Below are 19336 nucleotides of genomic sequence, written 5' to 3'. Positions count from 1 at the left end.
AGCATCTACGCCTTTTATAGGCTTTTGGACTTCATGGAGTGTTGGCCGATCAGCAGTCGGCTGGCCGACTGGACATTAATTCATCAAAACCGAGGCGCGTGTCGCCGCTTGAGTTCTGATTCTGCCAACAGCCCTTCTGATCTCAGTCGACAGCTCCTGCTCTGTTCTGGTACAGCCGACAGGGATCCAAGTCCTTCTCCAGTCCAACATTGGCTCCAAACTGTAGCCTGCTCCTAACTCTGGTCTTCTTCTGATTCTTTTCTGGCGGCCCCTTCTGGACTAGCATTTGAGAATGTCCATGGCATTTTATGCACATGACATCTATCCCTGTCATTAATGGTCCTTTTGATCCCACTTCTGTGGATGAGGCTCTTTCACATGAGCCTTGGCGTCGTGCTATGCAGGCAGAGTTGGATGCTATCGAACGGAATGGCACTTGGATTTTGGTGCCTAGGCCACTGCAGCGTAAGGTGATTGGTGTGCGCTGGATCTTCAAATCAAAGTTCCGAGTTGACGGCAGCTTGGACAAGCACAAGGCGAGGTTGGTTGCCAAGGGTTACGCTCAGCGCCCTGGAGTCAACTTTGATGAGACCTTCGCTTCGACGGCCCGGATGACTACCATTTGCACTGTTCTTGCTCTTGTAGGACATCATAGATGGCCCGTTTTCCAGACGGACGTCAAGTCGGCTTTCGTGAATGGAGAGCTTACACAGGAGGTTTATGTTGATCAGCCGCTAGGATTTGTTGTTCCAGGCAAACAGGATCAGGTGTACCGGGTGAAGAAGGCTTTATATGGTCTGAAGCAGGCTCCGCGGGCTTGGTACCAGCGGATTGATGAGTTCTTTCAGAAGCTCGGCCTACGCTATTCTCATGTAGATTCGAACCTTTATATTCTCCTTGAGAGAGGGTTGATTGTTATCATTGTGTTCTATGTTGATGACCTCATCTTTACAGGTTCTTATTCTGTGAGGATCCGTTCAGTCATGGATGCTTTGGAGACAGAGTTTGAGATGACGGATCTTGGCCTTCTGCATTATTTTCTCGGCTTTGAGATTTGGCAGACCTCGAAGGGCATTTTCTTCTCTCAGCAGAAGTACACACGGGAGATTCTTGATAGATTTCAGATGACTGGATGCAGACCAGTATCTTCTCCTATGGATACTAGTGAGAAGCTTTCTCTTCTTGATGCTTCTCTAGGGATTGAGCAGGGACAGTATCGGGTTCTTGTAGGTTGTTTGGTTTGGTTGACCTACTCCCGATTGGACATATGTTTCGCAGTCAGTTTATTGAGTTCTTTCTCATCCAAACCTCGTCAGCAGCATTGGTGGTGTGCTCTCAGAGTTCTTCGGTACTTGTGTGGCACTCTGGACTTTGGCATCTTCTATGGCCAAGGATGCACTCTTGTTGGATGGTCTGATTCAGATTGGGCCGGAGATCTAGATGCTTGGTGTTCGACCACTGGTTGTGTTTTTACACTCAAGTCTGGAGCCATTTCATGGCGCAGTAAAAAGCAGCCTACTGTGGCGCTTTCCTCTACAGAGACAGAGTATCGTGCGGTTTGTTATGTTGCATGTGAGGCGATTTGGTTGCGGAGATTATTGGAGGAGCTTGGCTGTCCTCCTATTGGATCTACTCTTCTCTGGTGTGACAATCAGAGTTGCATCGCCATCGCCAAGAACCCTGTGTTTCATGCTCATACGAAACACATTGAGATAGAGTATCACTATGTTCGTGAACAGGTTCTTGTTGGAGATTTGCGTTTGGAGTATTGTCCTTCAGCGGAGAATGCTGCAGATTTGTTCACCAAGTCGGTTTCTCAGGCTTCCTTGGCTCCTCATCTTCGGCTTCTCGGAGTTTGTTCAGCATCTAGTACTGAGAGGGGGTATTAGCACAGTCATCCCCAGTTTCTGCCGATTTCTAGTGTCCTCTTTGGTCCCTTTTGCATGGCCCTTGATTGTGGGTTGGCCACCCCTATTTTACATATTTTTTGGGATTTTTCCCAGCCCATATGGTTTTTTCCCAGTTGGCCAGTTCAGTCCTCCAGTCGGCCAGCTTCAGTGTCTCTAGTCGGCCAACACTATTGCTTCAGTATATTCAGCATAGTTGCTCCATATCTCTCTCTCTCTTGCACTCTCTATTCAGCACACTCTAGTGCTCTTTTGCTTCTGCTCTATGCACACTTTCAACGAAGAATACTTCTTTGACTATCCCCCAACGTCTCTGGGTGTACGTTGACGCTTTTTAGTTGAGGAAACTGATTAGAAGCCGCGGGGGGGGGGGGATGTCACCATTTGGCCACCGAAATGGTCCTCTCTAGTTTCTCATGCTTGATTGTGGCCAGTGTGTGGATCCGAGTGTCTGGGATCCCAGTTCTTCGTGCCCGTTTGTGGCTAGTGTGTGGATCCACGTGCCCGAGCTCCTAGTTCTGCTAGGATTCCATGCTTTCCAGTGTGGCAAACTTGTGCTCGGAATGCCAGTGTTGTACTTGTTCCATGAACGGGAGATTTGCTAATAACAAAGTGCACATGCACACATGTTTATTGTTTTTGCGTGAACTATTTTCGTGTGTTTGCCTACCATGAATGTCTAGTTCATGGGCGTGGGACACCTATTTGTGAACCGTGCGATTGCCCTATATTCTAACATGTTTTGTAGCATGTGAGCAGGTGGGAAGTGCACTTAAAACTATTGTATTAATTTATTAATATACTTTGTAATGTTAACAACCTTCGTAGGTTCACATTCATCAAAAGTGGGTGTTCCATAAGTGGGTGGACACCCCACATGTGGGTGGCCCAAGTAGTTGGCCACCTACCTTGCATGGTCGTTGGTTTCCTCTTTCCTCCTTGAAGGAAATCCGCATCTTCTCTTACACACTTACGTCTCCATTGTTGAGGACACCCCACATGTGGGTGGCCCAAGTAGTTGGCCACCTACCTTGCACGGTCGTTGGTTTCCTCTTTCCTCCTTGAAGGAAATTCACATCTTCTCTTACACACTTACGTCTCCATTGTTTTAATACAATCTGTACGGACAGCCTACTTGGCTTCACAGTGGTGGTGTACGTTGATTTTGGTGCTGTTCTGGGCAGCTTAGATGCCCATTTGTGCTTGTGGGCGGCGCCCGTTTCCAACTGGTTGCTTCTGTTGCGCTTCAACATCAACAACTCCGTTGCTGCCTAGTATCGTGTCAGGAGTGTCCACTGTTGCCAGTTCTTTAGTTTTCAGCATTCCTACATTGTGAGAGTGCGAGCCAGAGGCTAGTACAGGCACAGCAATGTCGTGTGGTGACCCGGAACACCAATGACGTGTTTGCATCTCTCTAGCGAGAGACGGGATAGTGTTGAGGGAGTCTTCATCGACGGATTCTTCTCCAACATGTTTGGTATTCATATTCATCTTTTGTTAATGGCAAACTCTGGTAAGCATAGCCTGTGGAATATTGTACAAATAAAATACTCCAATAATATACTTGGTATTGGGGGAGGGGGGGGGGGGAGGTGTGGCCCAAGTGTGGTGTCTTTGAGCATACTTTATTTTTCAGCTTTGACTATGTTTTGTGCTGTTTCCATTTCATAAAGTGTTTTGAGTGATTGTTATTTTTGAGATGGTGTCCAATACATGCTCACACCCAACGGGGTGAATTACAGCCCTGATTTGCTGGCCGCCTGTTACTTCTTCACCATAACTGCACCTCAGCACTGCCACCTGTGTAGCTGTCTCTCATCTAGGGCCAATCTCCACCCCTATGAAGTGCTCAGCTCCTCTTGCCCAGCTCCTGCATAGTGTGTTATCCCCTTGCTGCTGCCTATGAGACACGTGTATGACACATTTATACTATGCTGTAGCATCTGTCCCATCAAATGATCAACATTTATTGAAGGCCCCCATGGACCAATATTGTTTTGACTAGCCTAGCTTCCCTCTGTAGTGTCTGGTGTCCAGCAGAGATGGAAAACCCTTAGGGGTTGGGTCATTACGGAGAAGGAACTGGCATAGTCTCCTTGCATATCCGGTTGCAAGGGGAAGAAGATTTGTGAGAACTGGGGTGTTTCCGGCGTACGATTGGTTGCCTCTTAGTGGGGAAACACCTTTGTGACTAGTCATAAGTCACATCTAGGTTATTAAAGCAATGAAAAAGGCTTTTTGTTTGTATTTGGTTTCTGCTTGTTATAATGTTGAGCATGAAACAAATCTCTGCATTTTGTTGTAGATCTGTTTATGCTTATTTATTTTTTAGCAACACAGTATTGTTGTGGTGTTTGAGATTGCATGTCTATTTGAATAGCATTCTGTTTATGGGGAGTTTAGCCTCAAATACTTGATTAAGGCTGTTTAATGTGTGATATCACGATATTACCTTTCAGATATTTTAATATTTTGAAGTGGTCTTATGTTAGGTGAGGATGTGTGTACCAGCTTGTCAAGCAAGTGAATCGAAACAACCAGAATTAAAGAAAGTAAGTGGCTTTGTGAAATTGATTTATCTGACGTTGCTATTGTAAAAGTCAGTACTAATTGCTTGCCTTTTATAGACTTTTTGAAGTCAAAGTATGATGTGGTTGCTTCCTTGACATGACTTGAGGTGAAGCTAAGGTTGCTGTTTGGGGTCCATTATTGTGAAGACTATTGCTATTTTTGGTCATCTAATAAGGCATGATTTGACTTTATGTTGAACTTAAACAAGTGTAGAGTGGAAAGCAGTGTTTGTTGCGTCGATGCTAAAGGCCCCAAAAGCTTGTACTCGTAGAATTATTTCTCCTTGGATAGCTCAAATGCTTCAAGGGGAAGGGGGTTGCCCGATTTCGGCCTCAGTATGGTGTCCCTTTGCAAAGTCTCTTTTTAAGTTTTGTGGGTTTTGGCTATGGCCATTTAAATGTGTTTAACCGCATTAATAGTTTACAAGCCCCTTGCTTCAGTCGCATTGGTATCAGTGCAAGGCATCCCTGCATTCCTCCCCCTTACAAGGAAGACGGTTCTAGCTGGGGGCAACACTAGCTATTAGTGTGGTTGAAACTTGAAACATGGCCAGCCAATCCACCTGCATGGAGAAAGGCATGCTTCAAGAGCATGAGAAGATCACATATTCAGAAATGTGGATCACAAGAATGCCAAGGCAAGTCTTGCAGCACCTCAATACAACACGCATCAAAACATTCGTCTTGCTTGTCTTGTCTTGAGGGCAATCGGATGACTAAACATGAAGCATAGTGTCATGGAGCAAATGCTAATGCCCCAGAAACAATCAACCTTGACATACTTTCCAATGTTTCAAAAAGGCAAGATTTGGAAGCACATTTTTTGACTTTTGGCAAATGCTGTCAAGAAAAGCTAATCTAGGGAAAATGTTTTTTATGGAAACTCTGGATTTGTTCAAGGATTGTGGACTATGTCTGTGTCTTATATCATATGGACCCTAGAATGGAATATATGGACTATGGTTTTAGGGAGCACATTTTGCATGGCATCTGCTATGGTTCTAAGGGCTCTTTTATTTTTCATGGCTTCCTTGGCAGGGATGCATTGAATTTGTATAAGGAATGATATGTTTCATACAGCATGGGATAATGTTTCTATGGCCACAATGCTATAAGTATGGTTTTTTTGGATTCTCTTATTGGCACTCGGGGACTTGTCCCAGAGGTAAGAACAAGGTACAAGTTTCCAGAGTTCTAGTGAACGACTGGTGGAACTTGGAACAAGATATGTCTTCTTGGGTTTTGGTGAAAGACCCAAAACAAAGAGGACTTAGGTCCACTCTTTGAGTGCTACCATTGGAGCTCAAGGACCAGGATATCCCATGAGGGAGAGATGCTCCCTCTAGTGTTGGATATGCTCATTGGTCGGATGACGACACGTGTCTTATCCCTAGGAACTTGTCTCCATTTGGTCCATCTCCATTTTTGGAGCCACGTATATGGGACTATCACTCCATAGAGCGGCCAGATTTGTACCATGTTCACATGTGGCCAGGCCAGTGCTCCATGTGAAAGGGTCAGTCATTTGGTGTCACATGGACGGGAACTAGTTTTGTGCCACCCGTGTGTGACCAGCATTGTGCCATATGAACGGGAGCCTGTTTGCTGCCACCCGTGTATGACCAAGATTGCGTCTTATCCATGGGACTGTCACTCCATGGTAGGACTGATATTTGTGCCGACCTTGTCTATGAGATTGTCACTCCATAGGAAGGCCCGTGCCAGGACTTGTGTTTTGCCTATGGCCTTTTCAAATGTAAAATCCATTAAGTAATTTAAACCTTAATGTTTATAAGGTTGGGCGTTCACACATTTAAAACATTGGCTGGACACTTGATTTTAATGTGGGTGCCCAACTTTATTAAGGTTTAATAATAATATTTACAACATGTATTGCATGGGGAAACATTTCCTCCCCACATGTGGATGGTAAGTGGGGGGGGGGTGTGATGATGGAAAGTAGGCACCTCCTGGAACTCGCCTCTGTCTTGGTTTCTGTAGAGAACACGATTGGCTGCCCTGTACCCGCTTGGAGTGCTGAACCCGCCTGTTGCTGGTGTACCCGACTGTACCTGCTGTTGATGGTGTACTTGACTGTACCTGTTGTTGTATCCGCCTGTTGCCGAGCACCTGTTGCTGCCCAGTACCTGCCTACAGAGCTGTACCCGCCTACATAGCTGTACCCGCCTGCTGCCCAGTACCTACTGTTGCTGGTGTACCCGTCTGCTCTTGGTGTACTTGTTGATGATAGTGTACTCGACTGTATCTGCTGGAGTATTCGACTGCTGTTCCGGCCCAGAATCTGCCTACAGCACTTGTGCGCTGTTGTAGCTCTTGTACCTGCCTACAAAATTGGAGAACATTAAAAAGGGGATGAACTTCTCTCTTGAGATCTGAATTTAAATCCTTGTCTCAGCAAGTACTTATTTTTGTATTTTCAGATTCAGATATTATTAAAATCAAATGTTGTTTTTACAAGTCTTGTTAGGCAAAGCATCACACCCAGTTGCCTTCACCAAGGAAGGCCGGATGGTGACTTTTCCCATGATTACCCTAACTGCGCTCACATTTAGAGGAGCCAGTGCAGGTCATTTGGGTATGAGGAAAACTAGGAGCAAAGCTGACTTGGGAGCACCAGGTATTACTCTCTCTGTGGTGCTTCACCTTGCCAGGCGTTAGTATGGGCGTGCTTGTTGGTGTACAGTCCCGGAAGACTAGTGAGAGCAAGTGTTCACCTAGTGAAGGTGGGAGACTGCCTGTGATTTGGTCTACTTCGACCAAGGTTGCATCCGTACGTACGTACGGATCGATCCGTACCGTACGGAACGTACTGTACGGATCCGTACGCGTACGGATCCATCCGTACATTTATTTCAAAAAAAAAAAACAAAAAAAAAAAAACCCCCTTTTTGACCTTCGCCGTGCGATTTTGGCCTTGTTTTGGAATTTCGCCTGTTTCGCCCAGCGCTCTGTTTCGCTCCGTCTGTGCACACTGTGCACAGGTAATTCACACGCTCTCTCGCTCATGGCCTTGGTCCCTCATGATGCATCTCGTACTGTACTCTCTCTCTCTCTCTCTCTCTCTCTCTCTCTCTCTCTCTGCCAATGTACTACTGTCTACATGATTAATCTCGTCTCTCTCTCACTCCCTCCCGAGTCCGGGGTCCCCCTCTCTCTCTCTCTCTCTCTTTCCTCCTTTGGAGTATGCTCTACGCTCTCCCTCTCTCTCTCTCTCTCTTTCTTCCTTTGGAGTATGTACTCTGCTCTAAGCTCTCTCTCTCTCTTTGTTTGTGTCACAGAGCTTCCAGGATCCAATATGCCGAAGCCATGCAACCCCTACTGGCAGGAGCACACGAATGTCATCCGTGTTATTAATACGCCGACCCAAGCTGGTTCTGGCACGCGTAGATGGCAGTGCAAGTATTGCAACTTCGAGCTCACGAGCACAATTTCTCGTGTCGTGATACACTTGACAGGTATTGGCACCACCGGCAATTGTGGTGGGTGCAAGCAGGTGCCGCAGGATATCAGAGACAAGCTCATTGCTGAGAATTCATCAACAGCAAAGGGTTCAAAGAAGGTAAGGGGCAGCCAGCACACTCAAGATGCACTTCATGATGCGCTTGTGGGGGAGATGGGTGATTCTTCCACACAGGATAGCCAGTCTACAGGGGACAGAAAGAGGGCCCGTGTCATGCAGGAGGGTGATGAGGATGATGATGCACATGTGCTGAGACAGAGTACTTTGCCTTCACGTGTGTCATCTCTTTCGTGGGTGAAAGAGAGACAAAAAGTGGCTGAGATGGAGATTGCAAGCACTCTTGTGGAGTGCAACATCTCCTTCAATGTACTGAGGACTGATCAATGGAAGAGAATGGTGAGGGCCATAGCAGAGGTTGGCCACACAGACTCGTGGTCCGGGGTGGAGTATAACAAAATGCGTACCACGATGCTTGAAGAGCAGAAAGCCTTGATAGACAAGGCATTGGTACTTGTCAAGGCAGGATGGCAGTCTTTTGGGTGCACCATCATATCTGATGGCTGGAGTGATATGCGTAGACGACACATTATCAATATTTTGGTGTCCTCATGTCTTGGCACATACTTCTTGCGGGCTGTGGATGCAGGAAAGGCAGGAGAATCCATCAGTGCTGAGTTTATTTATCACCACATCAGACAGGCAATTTTGGATGTTGGGCCAGAGAATGTGGTCCAAGTGGTGACAGACAATGCTTCAAATTGCAAGCGTATGGGTGAATTGGTCGAGGCAGAGTTTCCTCGCATTGCTTGGACTCCTTGTGCTGCACATTGCTTGGACCTGCTGATGGAGGATATTGGAAAGTTGCCATGGGTGCAACCTAATGTTGTAGATGCCATGAAGATTACTACATTTTTCCGAAAAAAACATCAGGCTTTGGCCATCTTCAGGAGCCATAGTGCACTTGATATGGTGCGACCCTCGAAGACCAGGTTTTCTTATATGTTCTTGGTCTTGCAGAGGCTTTTTAGATTGCGGGACCCACTACTACAGACTGTGGTGGACCCGAAATGGAGGTTTATGCACCATGCACAGACAGAGGCCACTAGATACATTCAGCGGAAAGTGCTTGACGAGGCCTTTTGGACAGAGGTACAGAGCTTGACGGTGGCATTGCAGCCTATCCATGTCCTCCTCCGAATCACAGATATGGAGGGCTCTACTCTTGGACTGGTCTATCATCTCTTCATGGAGATGAAGCGCCATATTGCCACTTGTACGACATTGACGGAGTCTCAGTGAGTGTACACTTGGATATTGTTCTTGGTTGATTATATTAATATTAAATAATATGCACATTGCAACAATGAACAATATGTTTAAAGTTATATTATATAATGACTGTTGGAATGTTGGCTTATCAATTTGTAGCCGTGGTGACATCCTGGCTATTGTAGAGCGGCGATGGACATTTATGAGCCGTCCCATTCATGGGATGGTTGCATTGCTTCATCCCTTCTACAAGAAGCCAGAGCTGTTTAGTGAGAGCACTCTGCTCACGCAGAAAGACCACTACATCAACATAATGTACGACGAGGATGAGCAACTTGAGGTTGATGCAGAGATGGTGAGTTTTATGAACAATCTAGGACCATCCTTTGCTAGAGCGGTGGTTTTGAGAGAGGAGGCGACGAAATTTCCTCTCACGTGGTGGCAGAGCTATGGAAGACAAGGTCTTCCAAAGCTGACTCATCTTGCTCTCCGAATCCTCTCGCAGGTACTCTTGACTCTTTCACAATTGCATCCATCTTTAAAGTTTGATTCATTAAGGGTTTTGAGTCTTGACTCCGAAATCGTATCGTGATTCGTGATCGTAGGATTGTTCTGCTAGTGCTTGTGAGCGCAATTGGAGTGCGTACTCCTTGGTTCACACGAAGATCCGCAATCGACTTAGTACCGCTCAGCTGGAGCGATTAGTGTATTGCCGAGCTAACATGAAGCTCGTGCGAGATTATCATGCTTTGGGGGCACCCAAGCAGGTATATTTAAGTTTTAACTGTCGTACGTCTTTTGACACATTTCAATATAAGTCATTTCTTGTGGTTTTGACTTGTCGGATTTTGCTTTTCCACAGGCAGATCCGACCCATGTGAAGATGGGCCAACCTCTACTGAGGGCGACGTGGAGCAGCGTGTCAGAGACGAGCAGGCAGATATTATACGACTCCTTCATAGAGAGTTGGAGAGCATCAATCGTCGTGTCACAAGGTCACGCGCACGGGCTTTGGCGATACCTTTGCGTGAGGAGGCTGCAGATTCAGAGAGCGCTAGACGGAGGAGCATTCGTCGGGGGAAGCTGCCTGTTCGTACGCAGCGGACTCGGGCGAATGAGGCTGTCACTCTCATTCATACTCAGAGTTAGCCAGGAGATGATGATGTAGCACATGGATCTCATGATACATCTTTCACATCATCACATGTGCCCGTGATGGCAGAGCCTGAGTATGACGACGAGGGCAATGTCTTGACAGATGGGGACTTGCTCTCTTCTGGTGCATCGTCATCATCATCATCTGATGAGGAGTTTTGACTGTTAGATCATGTTTCATTGTGGAGTCTAGACTCTGGACTAGCCCTTATGGGCCTTTTGAGGACATTTCTATGATGTAGTGTTGCAGCTTGCTATGTAGTATGTGCATTGTATTCAGTTTGTTTTGAATCTTGATGCATTTGCAGCCTTTTGACATGGATGAGAGTCGAGACTTTTGTTGTGTGCACTGTGAACACTGATTCATCAGTTTATATAGAGCTAACTTCTAAGAGTGGTGATTGGTGATTGAAGATTGATCTCTGTCATCTGATTGAAAAATGGTTTTGGTATCTAATGTTTGATTTCTGAAGTAACAAGTTTTACAACATGCGGCAAGGGTTTTGTGATTACTAATCAAATGCGTATTAGCAAAGACCTTATTAGATTGTCTTGTAGGTCTCTCTCACAATTTAAAATGTATTTGGATCTTTTTATGTTTATTTTGATATGAAATGTCATATAGATTGATATTTTTTACAATGGTACGTATTTTTACGTACACAAAAATTTTATCTGTACGGAACAACGTACAAATACGTACCGTACATTACGTACAGTACGTACACATCAACCTTGACTTCGACAACTGATTCTTCATTGATAAAATCTTATTGTTTTTCAGATGTACTCACTTCTTGTTATGGAGAAATTTGGCCTTGGGTCCATGAACACTTATACATATAAATACTCCAAGAAATACAATTGTATTGAGAGGAGGAGGGGGGGGGGGGGGGGGGGGGGGGGCTTTCCTGCTCCAGTAATGGTGTCAAGTGTTCTTTGTCATTTTCAGTTTTAATGTTGCAAATATTGCCCATTGTTTGTATTAGTAAAGTGATCTAAAAATGTGTATTTTATCTTCTGATTTGTCAGGCCTCCTGTATAGGGAGCAGTTACAGAAACCTTATGATTGGCTAACTCATAGGTGTTGAATCTCTTTGTAGTCAATGCGCAAAACTAGTGGATGTTGAGAGGCAGGTGGAGTTGATGAATAGATTTGACTCTATGGCGGGCACAAAAAAGGCAAAGGAGCTAGTGTGCTGCAATACACAGAGCTAGGGTTAGCACATGTATGGAGCTATGGTGGGTGATAGGTGAAGGCCGTACTTCGAGCTACACCTGTTTTCGGAGTAATTAGTGAGGGAAAGCTAGTACATCACATGGCGGCCATGTGGCCATTTGTAAAGTAATTTTCGGTAATATATCTTCTATTACGAAAAAAAGAGAGAAAAAAGCTAGAGAGAGAGAGTGTACCGCACGACTCAATGATGTGACTGTTGCATTAGATCCATCAAGTACATTGCTTTTATAGGCAGTAGGCCTTATCTTTTGACTCTCACATATTAGACCCATGGACGGACACATGGCATACTTTTTCTTATCCAGATATAAGGGGTGTTCACACCTAAGAAGGTGTTCACGAACATAGTTGTCTACAGGATGCGTACCATAGCACAGGCACGAAAAGTATGGGACGGTGCCAAACGAGCAGTGCGAAACTGTTCCGAAACAGTTTTGATGCCAGTGGACGTTTCGGTCCAGCAAAACGGTCGTACCGTCGTACCGTTTCGTACCGTACGTTAGTGAAACGGTCTTGAAAAAAACTGCCCGTTTTTTACCGTTTTTTTCCCCGTTTTTGATTGTTTTTTTCGCTCGTTTTTCGCGCGTTTCCCGTTTGTTGTAGCCGTTTTTTCGTGTGCCATGGATGATGGGCCACATGGCCTTGAACTTGATCCCTTTAGGGCCTAGGCTTTCACCTCCATGCTAGTCTCTAGAGCCTTGAGGCTTGGCCCTTGTATAAGAGCTCTCAAGCTCTCTCTCTCTCTCAAGGCTCTATCTATCTCCCAAGCTCTCTCTCTCTCTCTCTCGCTCTCAAGCTCTCTCTCTCTCTCTCTCTCTCTCAAGGCTCTATCTATCTCCCGAGCTCTCTCTCTCTCTCTCTCTCTCAAGCTCTCTCAAGCTCAAGCTCTCTCTCTCTCTCTCTCTCTCTCTCTCTCTCTCTCGGCCTACTAACTAGTACCTAGAGCTAAGGCTCTAGTCTCTCCCTCTAGGCTCTATCTCTCTCTCTCTCTCTCTCTCAAGCTCTCTTTCCCTCTCTCAAGCTCTCTCTCTCTCTCTTCAGACTTTGCCACTTTGGCAATGAGGTCCGGATGAAAGGAAAAGCATGAGGCTTTTGCCTTATACACCACCACCGGTGAGAAACCTATCGATAATTCGGGGTCATGGAAATGGACGTGTAACTTTTGTTGGAAGGGTTGCACAAGTAGCGTCACAAGGCTACTTGCACATGTGTCCGAGCTTGGTGGGGAAGTGGCGCCGTGCAAGGAGATTCCCCAAGAAATTGCGGATGGTATAGTGAAGAAGTACTCGCTCATCCGCAACCAAGGCAAAGGTGGATGTGGGGGAGCTTCCATGTCCGGTACCTCCGTATCCGTGACTCCTTCGCCCATCCCATCCGGCTTCGGTTTTGTCTCAGGCAGTTCCAAAGAGGCCAAGGGAGGAGAGCTCTCCAGTTCTGAGGCAAACTGCCATCGGTGCAAACATTAACAACCTCACCTATGTGAAGGCGAAGATGAAAGCCGCTAATGAGGAGATTGCATGCACGGTGATAGACTGCAATCTCTCCTTCAGTGTGCTCAAGGTTCCACAATGGCACAAAATGGTGAAGGCCATTGCGGAGCTGGGGCCATCTCATGGTGAATGGCATGGTATCACCTACCATGAGATGCGCACCACCGCGCTTGATGAGAGGCAAAGGATCAACGACAAACTCACACCCGTGCAGCAAGAAGGATGGGCGAAGTATGGTTTCTCTATCCTCTCCGATGGATGGAGTGATCGGAAGAAGAGAGGTATCATGAACATCCTTGTTTCATGCGCTCTCGGCACATGGGATCCCACCGAGCCTCCACTCACTCCGCGACGCGATTCGATCGTGGCGCTTGTGGAGAGGAGGTGGTGATGGATGTATAGACCTATCCATGGTCTTGCGGCCTTGTTGCATCCCGCTTACAAAGTACCAAGGTCTTCGCCGATGAGGAGCTACTTTCCGATCGGGATGCCTATTTGCCAAGGATACTTCCCGTCCACGAGCAAAGAGACTTCCTCCAAGAGCTCATTCGGTATAATGATCAGAGGGGAGCCGCTTTTACGAACCCACTTTGCTCGAGTAGGGAGTCAATGGTCCGGCCACTTTTTTGGTGGGAGTCATTTGGTTATCAAATGGCTCACGTACAAAAAGTGGCTTTGAGAGTCTTGTCACAGGTGACTATTGAATATATGGTGTATACTCTAGTCTCTAGAGTCATAACTACTAACTAGTTCTTACATTCTAATTTCTAACTCTCTTATTTTTTATATGATTGCTCTTCGGGGACATGCGAGAGGAACTGGAGTTCCTACTCACTTGTACACACAAAGATACGAAACCGTCTCAGCACCATGCAGTTAGAGCGGCTTGTATATTGTCGTGCTAACATGCGCATGGTGGAGAAGATGCATGACATGGAGATCTCCAAACAGGTAGAGATCTCCAGAGTTCAAAGTTCAACTCATTAATAATTATTTATAAATGCATGTGCCATGACTACAGTCTAATAATTTATAAATGTTTAAACTTTGCTTTCAGGTGAATGTCGACGAGTTCAAGTTGACAGTGGACACTCTTAAGAGTGTCCACAAGGAGCGAGATCCAGATGAGGAGGCTATATATGCGGATCTCTATAGGGAGCTAGAGGAGATTGACCGTCGAGTTTCTCGTACTCGTAGAGGTCGCGTAGCTAGAGGTGGCACACATGTAGGAGGTCGCGGATGCACTGTTCGGCGCTCTACTTCGACCCCAATGGCTACATATGTGAGGCATGGCTCCGGCTCGACTTCGAGGAGCACTTTAGCACCTGTTTGCTGAAGAAGAGGATGCTCCTATTGCACGCATCAGAGAGCCCGAGTATGATGACGAGAGCAATGTCCTTAGCGAGGGCAGTTTTGGGTTGGCCTCTGATGATGGAAGCAAATCTAGCGAGGGCATTCCTTCCCCTAGTGATTTCTCTGAGGAGGAGGACTAGAGTCTAGACTTTAGACATTTTTGTACTTAGTGTTGTGACTAGTTAGTGGTCACAACACACCTTTTTGTATTTCCTATTGTAGGCCATGGGTCACGACTCTTATTTATGGCATGTTTAGTGTTCATTGTTCATGACTCTTGAGTTTTTGTACTAGTTTATGTCATATGACAAATTACAGCTTCTCTAGACTTTGCATCTCTAAATGTGTACAAATATCTTTTTTTCAAGTGTTTTTTAAAGTAGATCGTACCTCAATTGAACTTATTTTTCAAAATTTAAAAGTCATGTACTGGTACCGTTTTTTCGTACCTTCGTTTCGTACCTGACAACTATGTTCACGAATAAGGTTATGCAAAAGAAAGATGCTACTTTCTAACCCCATCACATGTTGTGTGAGAGCCGACTCATCATGGTACCTACTATCCACATCACATGTTGTGTCAGAGCCAACTCATCATGCTCAATTAGACGATTTTTGCCCAATTTTTGAAATACGCCAAATTTTATGAATGTTGGAGTGGTTAATTAGGCAATTTTTGCCGTGATTTTGAAAACTCCCAAATTTTGGAGAGGCTTCAATTCATGCTAAGTATTGAAATTCCAAAAAAAATCATTTTTTTGGTGTGATGCAGACACCTTCAATTCGATGATTTTACCATGTATTTTGAAATCCCCTAATTGTATGGTGATGATTATGTTGTAGGAGGTGGCAGTCGACTGGGAGATAAGAGTTTTGAAGATAGTAGATTGACGTTGACGTGGCTTTAATAAGCCTTAGTGATAAGGCTTAGAGGCTTAATCCTTTCAGTTTTTAATAAGGCTAGCTGGCGGTCTTATTTAAAAGCGAAGACGTGCATTGGAGGTTGGCGAACGGCTGTGGAAAGGTAGGCAGTATAGGCTGCGAAAAAGTATGTCAACGCCATAGTGATTGAGTACTTTAGGTACGGTGCGATACGGTATGGTATGCGTACAAGTACGTAAAGTACGCATTGGGATAAGTACTTTAAGTACGTTCACTTTTTTAAAATAATGTATACATATTACATAATTTAAAAAAATATTATAAACCATTCATAATTCAGCAACATTGATACACAGAATTGAGCAAAAAACATTTAAAATTCAAACATCTATGCTATGTAAATCTGTGAGCATACAACATGAAGTCTTAATATGACATTATATATGTTTGATCATAAATCATGAAAGTACAAGGCTAGCCGCTAGTAGCTACAAGTTGAATATGTGACTAGCTCTCGAATGTGCACCATGAGTATACACCTTGTTGCCTTTAGAGGTGGAAGGATGACTCTATTGAGCTAAAGAAGTGAGGGAAATGGTCGTGAGAGCTTGAGACTGAGCTCGAGTGACTTGTTTATCAATGTCCTCCAGCTCTTTATGAAGCTGTCTATATATCTCCTCTTGCTCGTCACGAACTATGTTGCTCTCCTCGGCATGCTGCAGTTTGCCACGCTCGAGCTCCTCAATATCAACCTGCATACCATGTATTCACTAGTAGTTATGAGTGACTAGTCATTTTAAACTTTTTTTAAAGTACGGGTATGGAAAGCATGGTACCGGTACGGTATGTATTGAAAGTACCGAAGGGATGAGTACGAGTACGGAATGCAACTAAGGTCAGTGCATATGACGTGGACAACGAAGAAAGAAAAGGGAGCAATGATGGGGACAGCGGGAGCAAGAGCAAGAGGACGTCCTAGCTCTAATACCCAATTGAAGGAGCTAGTGTGCTGCAGTACATAGTGCTAGGGTTAGCACAGGTATGCAGCTATGGTGGGTGATAGGTGAAAGCCGTGGTGTTGGGGAGTGTGCACATAGAGAGAGAGAGAGAGAGAGAGAGAGAGAGAGAGAGAGAGAGAGAGAGAGCACATGACTTAATGATGTGACTTTTGCATTAGATTTATCAAGTACATTGGTTTTGTAGGCACAATCTTTTGACTCTTAGGCTTTGTCCGGGCAAAAAATAGCCTTAGCCAGCCCCCAGTAATTTGGGGGAAACATATGTGCGTGAACAGAAGCTATAAAGAGGGCATTTGATGGTCTCCACATCATTTAATAAAAGGGTGGCAAGTTATTACTTGGGCACCCTGGTTTTTAAAGGGATTCACACTCACTTATGGAGGGTGGACAAAGTGTCATTTGGGCACTCCGTTTTAAATGGATTTCACATCCATGAGACATTGGGTGCCTAGAGCACGAGGAAATAGCACAAAGAATTGTTGAGTTTTTTACATGGAGCACATGTTGACTTTCTCTACTAATTAATACAACATTAGAAAAACACTCATTCGTAGTTGTACTAATTAAATGCTATTGACGTGGCATTTAATTCATACAAGCTTAGTACATGAAGCCGCTCCTAGTCCCTCTACTCTAGTAGAGAATGAGCCCTTGAGGCCTTTTATAGAGCATTGTGAGACCTGAAATAGAAAGGAGATGGGTGAATACATGCAAATAGAAAGGGCAAGGAGGGTCATCATTTCTTTGACTTTTTCAAGCAGTAATCATTACATACTAAAATAAAACCTTAGAAAAACACTCTTACTCTTGAAAAGCTCTCAGAATATATTTAATGGAAATGCAAAACAATATTTTGGTGGCCTATTCTCTACTATATGGCAATACCTGTTATATTTTGCCAAACCTTAGGGTAAGGTTAATAACATGTAAAGGGTCCCTTGTAAATCTACGCCATTGTTCTCCTCTTCACAAAGGCTTGCACATCAGCCCCTGCCTTCAATATGACTGCCAGTTGCTGTCCATACCCTGGCGGACTTGTCTGTACTGCTGCTGTGCTTGGCTGAAACAGCCTTACTGCTTTTGTACTTGCTGGTTGGCCGCCATGTGTCCATGAACGTGATAAGGACTAGTTAAAGGGTCCCAGATGTGGGCAAGAAGAAGAAGGTTATGTGCAAATTGTATTTTTTATATATTCATGATTTTCAATTTATTGGTGAGAGTCTTTGTATCAAAGATTTTACTAGGGTAAATCTGGTCCTTCTGGAGTCCAGCGGAGAAGAGAAGGCTCCTAAAGCTTGTAGTGGTGTCCCTGTGCAAAGTCTCTTTTCAAGTTTTGTGGGTTTTGGCTGTGGCCATTAAATAGAGAATTTTCAAAATTGGACAAGTCCAGCTGAAATCGGGGACGCTGGCTGATATTTGGGGAAGTGGGGGAATCGGATGAAATTGAGGGACGCTTGGGGAATTTGAAAAATTGGAGGATTTGGGGGAAATTGGAAGAATTGGTAATTTGGGTGTAATTAAGGGATTTAGGGGTAATTACATAAAATGAGAAAGTTGGTGGATCTAGGGATATTTGGGAAAATTAGGGAAGAAGTTGGATTTGGAGGAAATTGGGGGAATGAGGGAAATTGTGGGAATTTAGGAGTAATTTGGAAAATTGAGGGATTTGTAAGATTTGAAATTTGAGGAAAGTCGGTCTTGAACATGAATAATTGGGGAAATAGGGGAAAAGTAAAAAGAATCAGGGTAGGGGTTGGGGAGGGATGAAAATTAATGCAGATAGACAGAGACGGGCAGCACTGGAGTGTCCGGAATTTGTGAGCAGGCTGGCAGCAGGCTGCAAGACAGCAACATATGGGGCTCGGGGAGTGTGCAGGATACAATGTGCGATTTCCTCTAGATGTTTATTTTGGGCCGATTTCATACTGGTATGGAACATATGTCTTGAACGGATCCATCCATGTAGGGTATGAATCCATGCTGGATGATCAATACTACTCTGCTTTTGCCGATAACCAGTGTGTTCCCATTGCTCGTTTATGGCTATGTTTTGTTGGGGATCCATTCTGCGTTTGATTTCACTCTTTTAATATTGAATTTAAAGCTATCATGGCTGCCTTAATTGCGCTATAAAGAAGTCCTATTTAGATGACAGTTTTGCATTGCAGGTTACCAGAAAAGACATTCTTCCAGACGGATCAGTTTTGTACTTGCCAAAAAAATTTCTGCAGGTGGTAAATACTCATGCTCGGGGAAGGAAACTCAACGAGATCCCTAAAGTGGATTCCAATATGACTGAAAAAACGAAGCCAGATGTTTCCAAGGAAGAGGAATAGGTGGCAACAAACAGTTCTTGGTGTGTGGTTGTAGTGCAATGAAAAATCCTTTTTTTTTCATAGAAGTATACTCGCGAGGTCTTCTTAGTCTCTGCATATTCTTCAGAAAGTAAAACATGCATGCATACTCTTCAGAATGTAGAGCATGCATACATGTGCCCGTGCTATCACACCCCCTCACAAACAGGTGCACGTTTATAGGTGCGTACCCACCTACAAAAAGGCGCATGTGCATACATACATGGACATAATACATGTCTACAGCATACATGCATGCATTGATGGTGAATAATTTTTACTTTGTTGGTTTTCTGGTCGCTGATTGGCATGCATACATCTTCGAATAAGGATGGTCAAACAACCATAATTTAGTGTGACCAAGTGAGCACAGCTCCTTGGCCCAACAAATCAAAACCAACTTAAAGAGATCAAAACGTGCAATGGGTTGAAGACAATCATCCCAAGAATGGAACCTAACGTCCGCATAGGCAAACTTGTAAAAGTTTACAAAAATTGAATTCAAATACCATAACTCAATCAATTTTACAGTGACAAACTTTGTTATCTATTGCCAAAGTCAATATTGACGAACTACTTGTCCCCATAGATGGTGTAAACTTTTTTCGTATGTTAA

At 44.6% G+C, this 19336-nt stretch overlaps 1 protein-coding gene and 1 pseudogene across 4 annotated transcripts in view; both read left to right on the top strand.

The window, feature by feature from the left end:
• LOC147605043 (RNA pseudouridine synthase 4, mitochondrial-like) overlaps window positions 1-19030 on the top strand; it is a 62756-nt gene extending 43726 nt beyond the window's left edge. The window contains exons 2-3 of one of the 3 annotated variants that reach the window (XM_086794220.1): window positions 4400-4459; window positions 18535-19030. In XM_086794220.1, the coding sequence (XP_086650346.1) occupies window positions 4400-4459; window positions 18535-18702 (228 nt within the window). In that variant the 3' untranslated portion in view covers window positions 18703-19030. Of the gene's footprint in view, window positions 1-4399; window positions 4460-14169; window positions 14774-15308; window positions 15713-18534 lie in introns of those variants that run through there. The other 2 variants (XM_086794221.1, XM_086794219.1) reach the window with 2 other exon arrangements.
• Window positions 7381-11110, top strand: LOC147605044 (uncharacterized; annotated as a pseudogene). Its single transcript, XR_015265253.1, has 4 exons — window positions 7381-9253; window positions 9387-9732; window positions 9833-9994; window positions 10090-11110. The product of XR_015265253.1 is annotated as an uncharacterized LOC147605044 (transcript).
• Window positions 19031-19336: the final 306 nt, after the last annotated feature.

The sequence above is a fragment of the Cibotium barometz genome, chromosome 60 (assembly GCF_041138505.1).
Source record: "Cibotium barometz isolate CiBa-2024 chromosome 60, ASM4113850v1, whole genome shotgun sequence".
NCBI classification, from domain to species: domain Eukaryota; kingdom Viridiplantae; phylum Streptophyta; class Polypodiopsida; order Cyatheales; family Cibotiaceae; genus Cibotium; species Cibotium barometz.
Note: the sequence above shows the minus strand (reverse complement) of the source record. Positions and strands in the feature narration are given on the sequence as shown.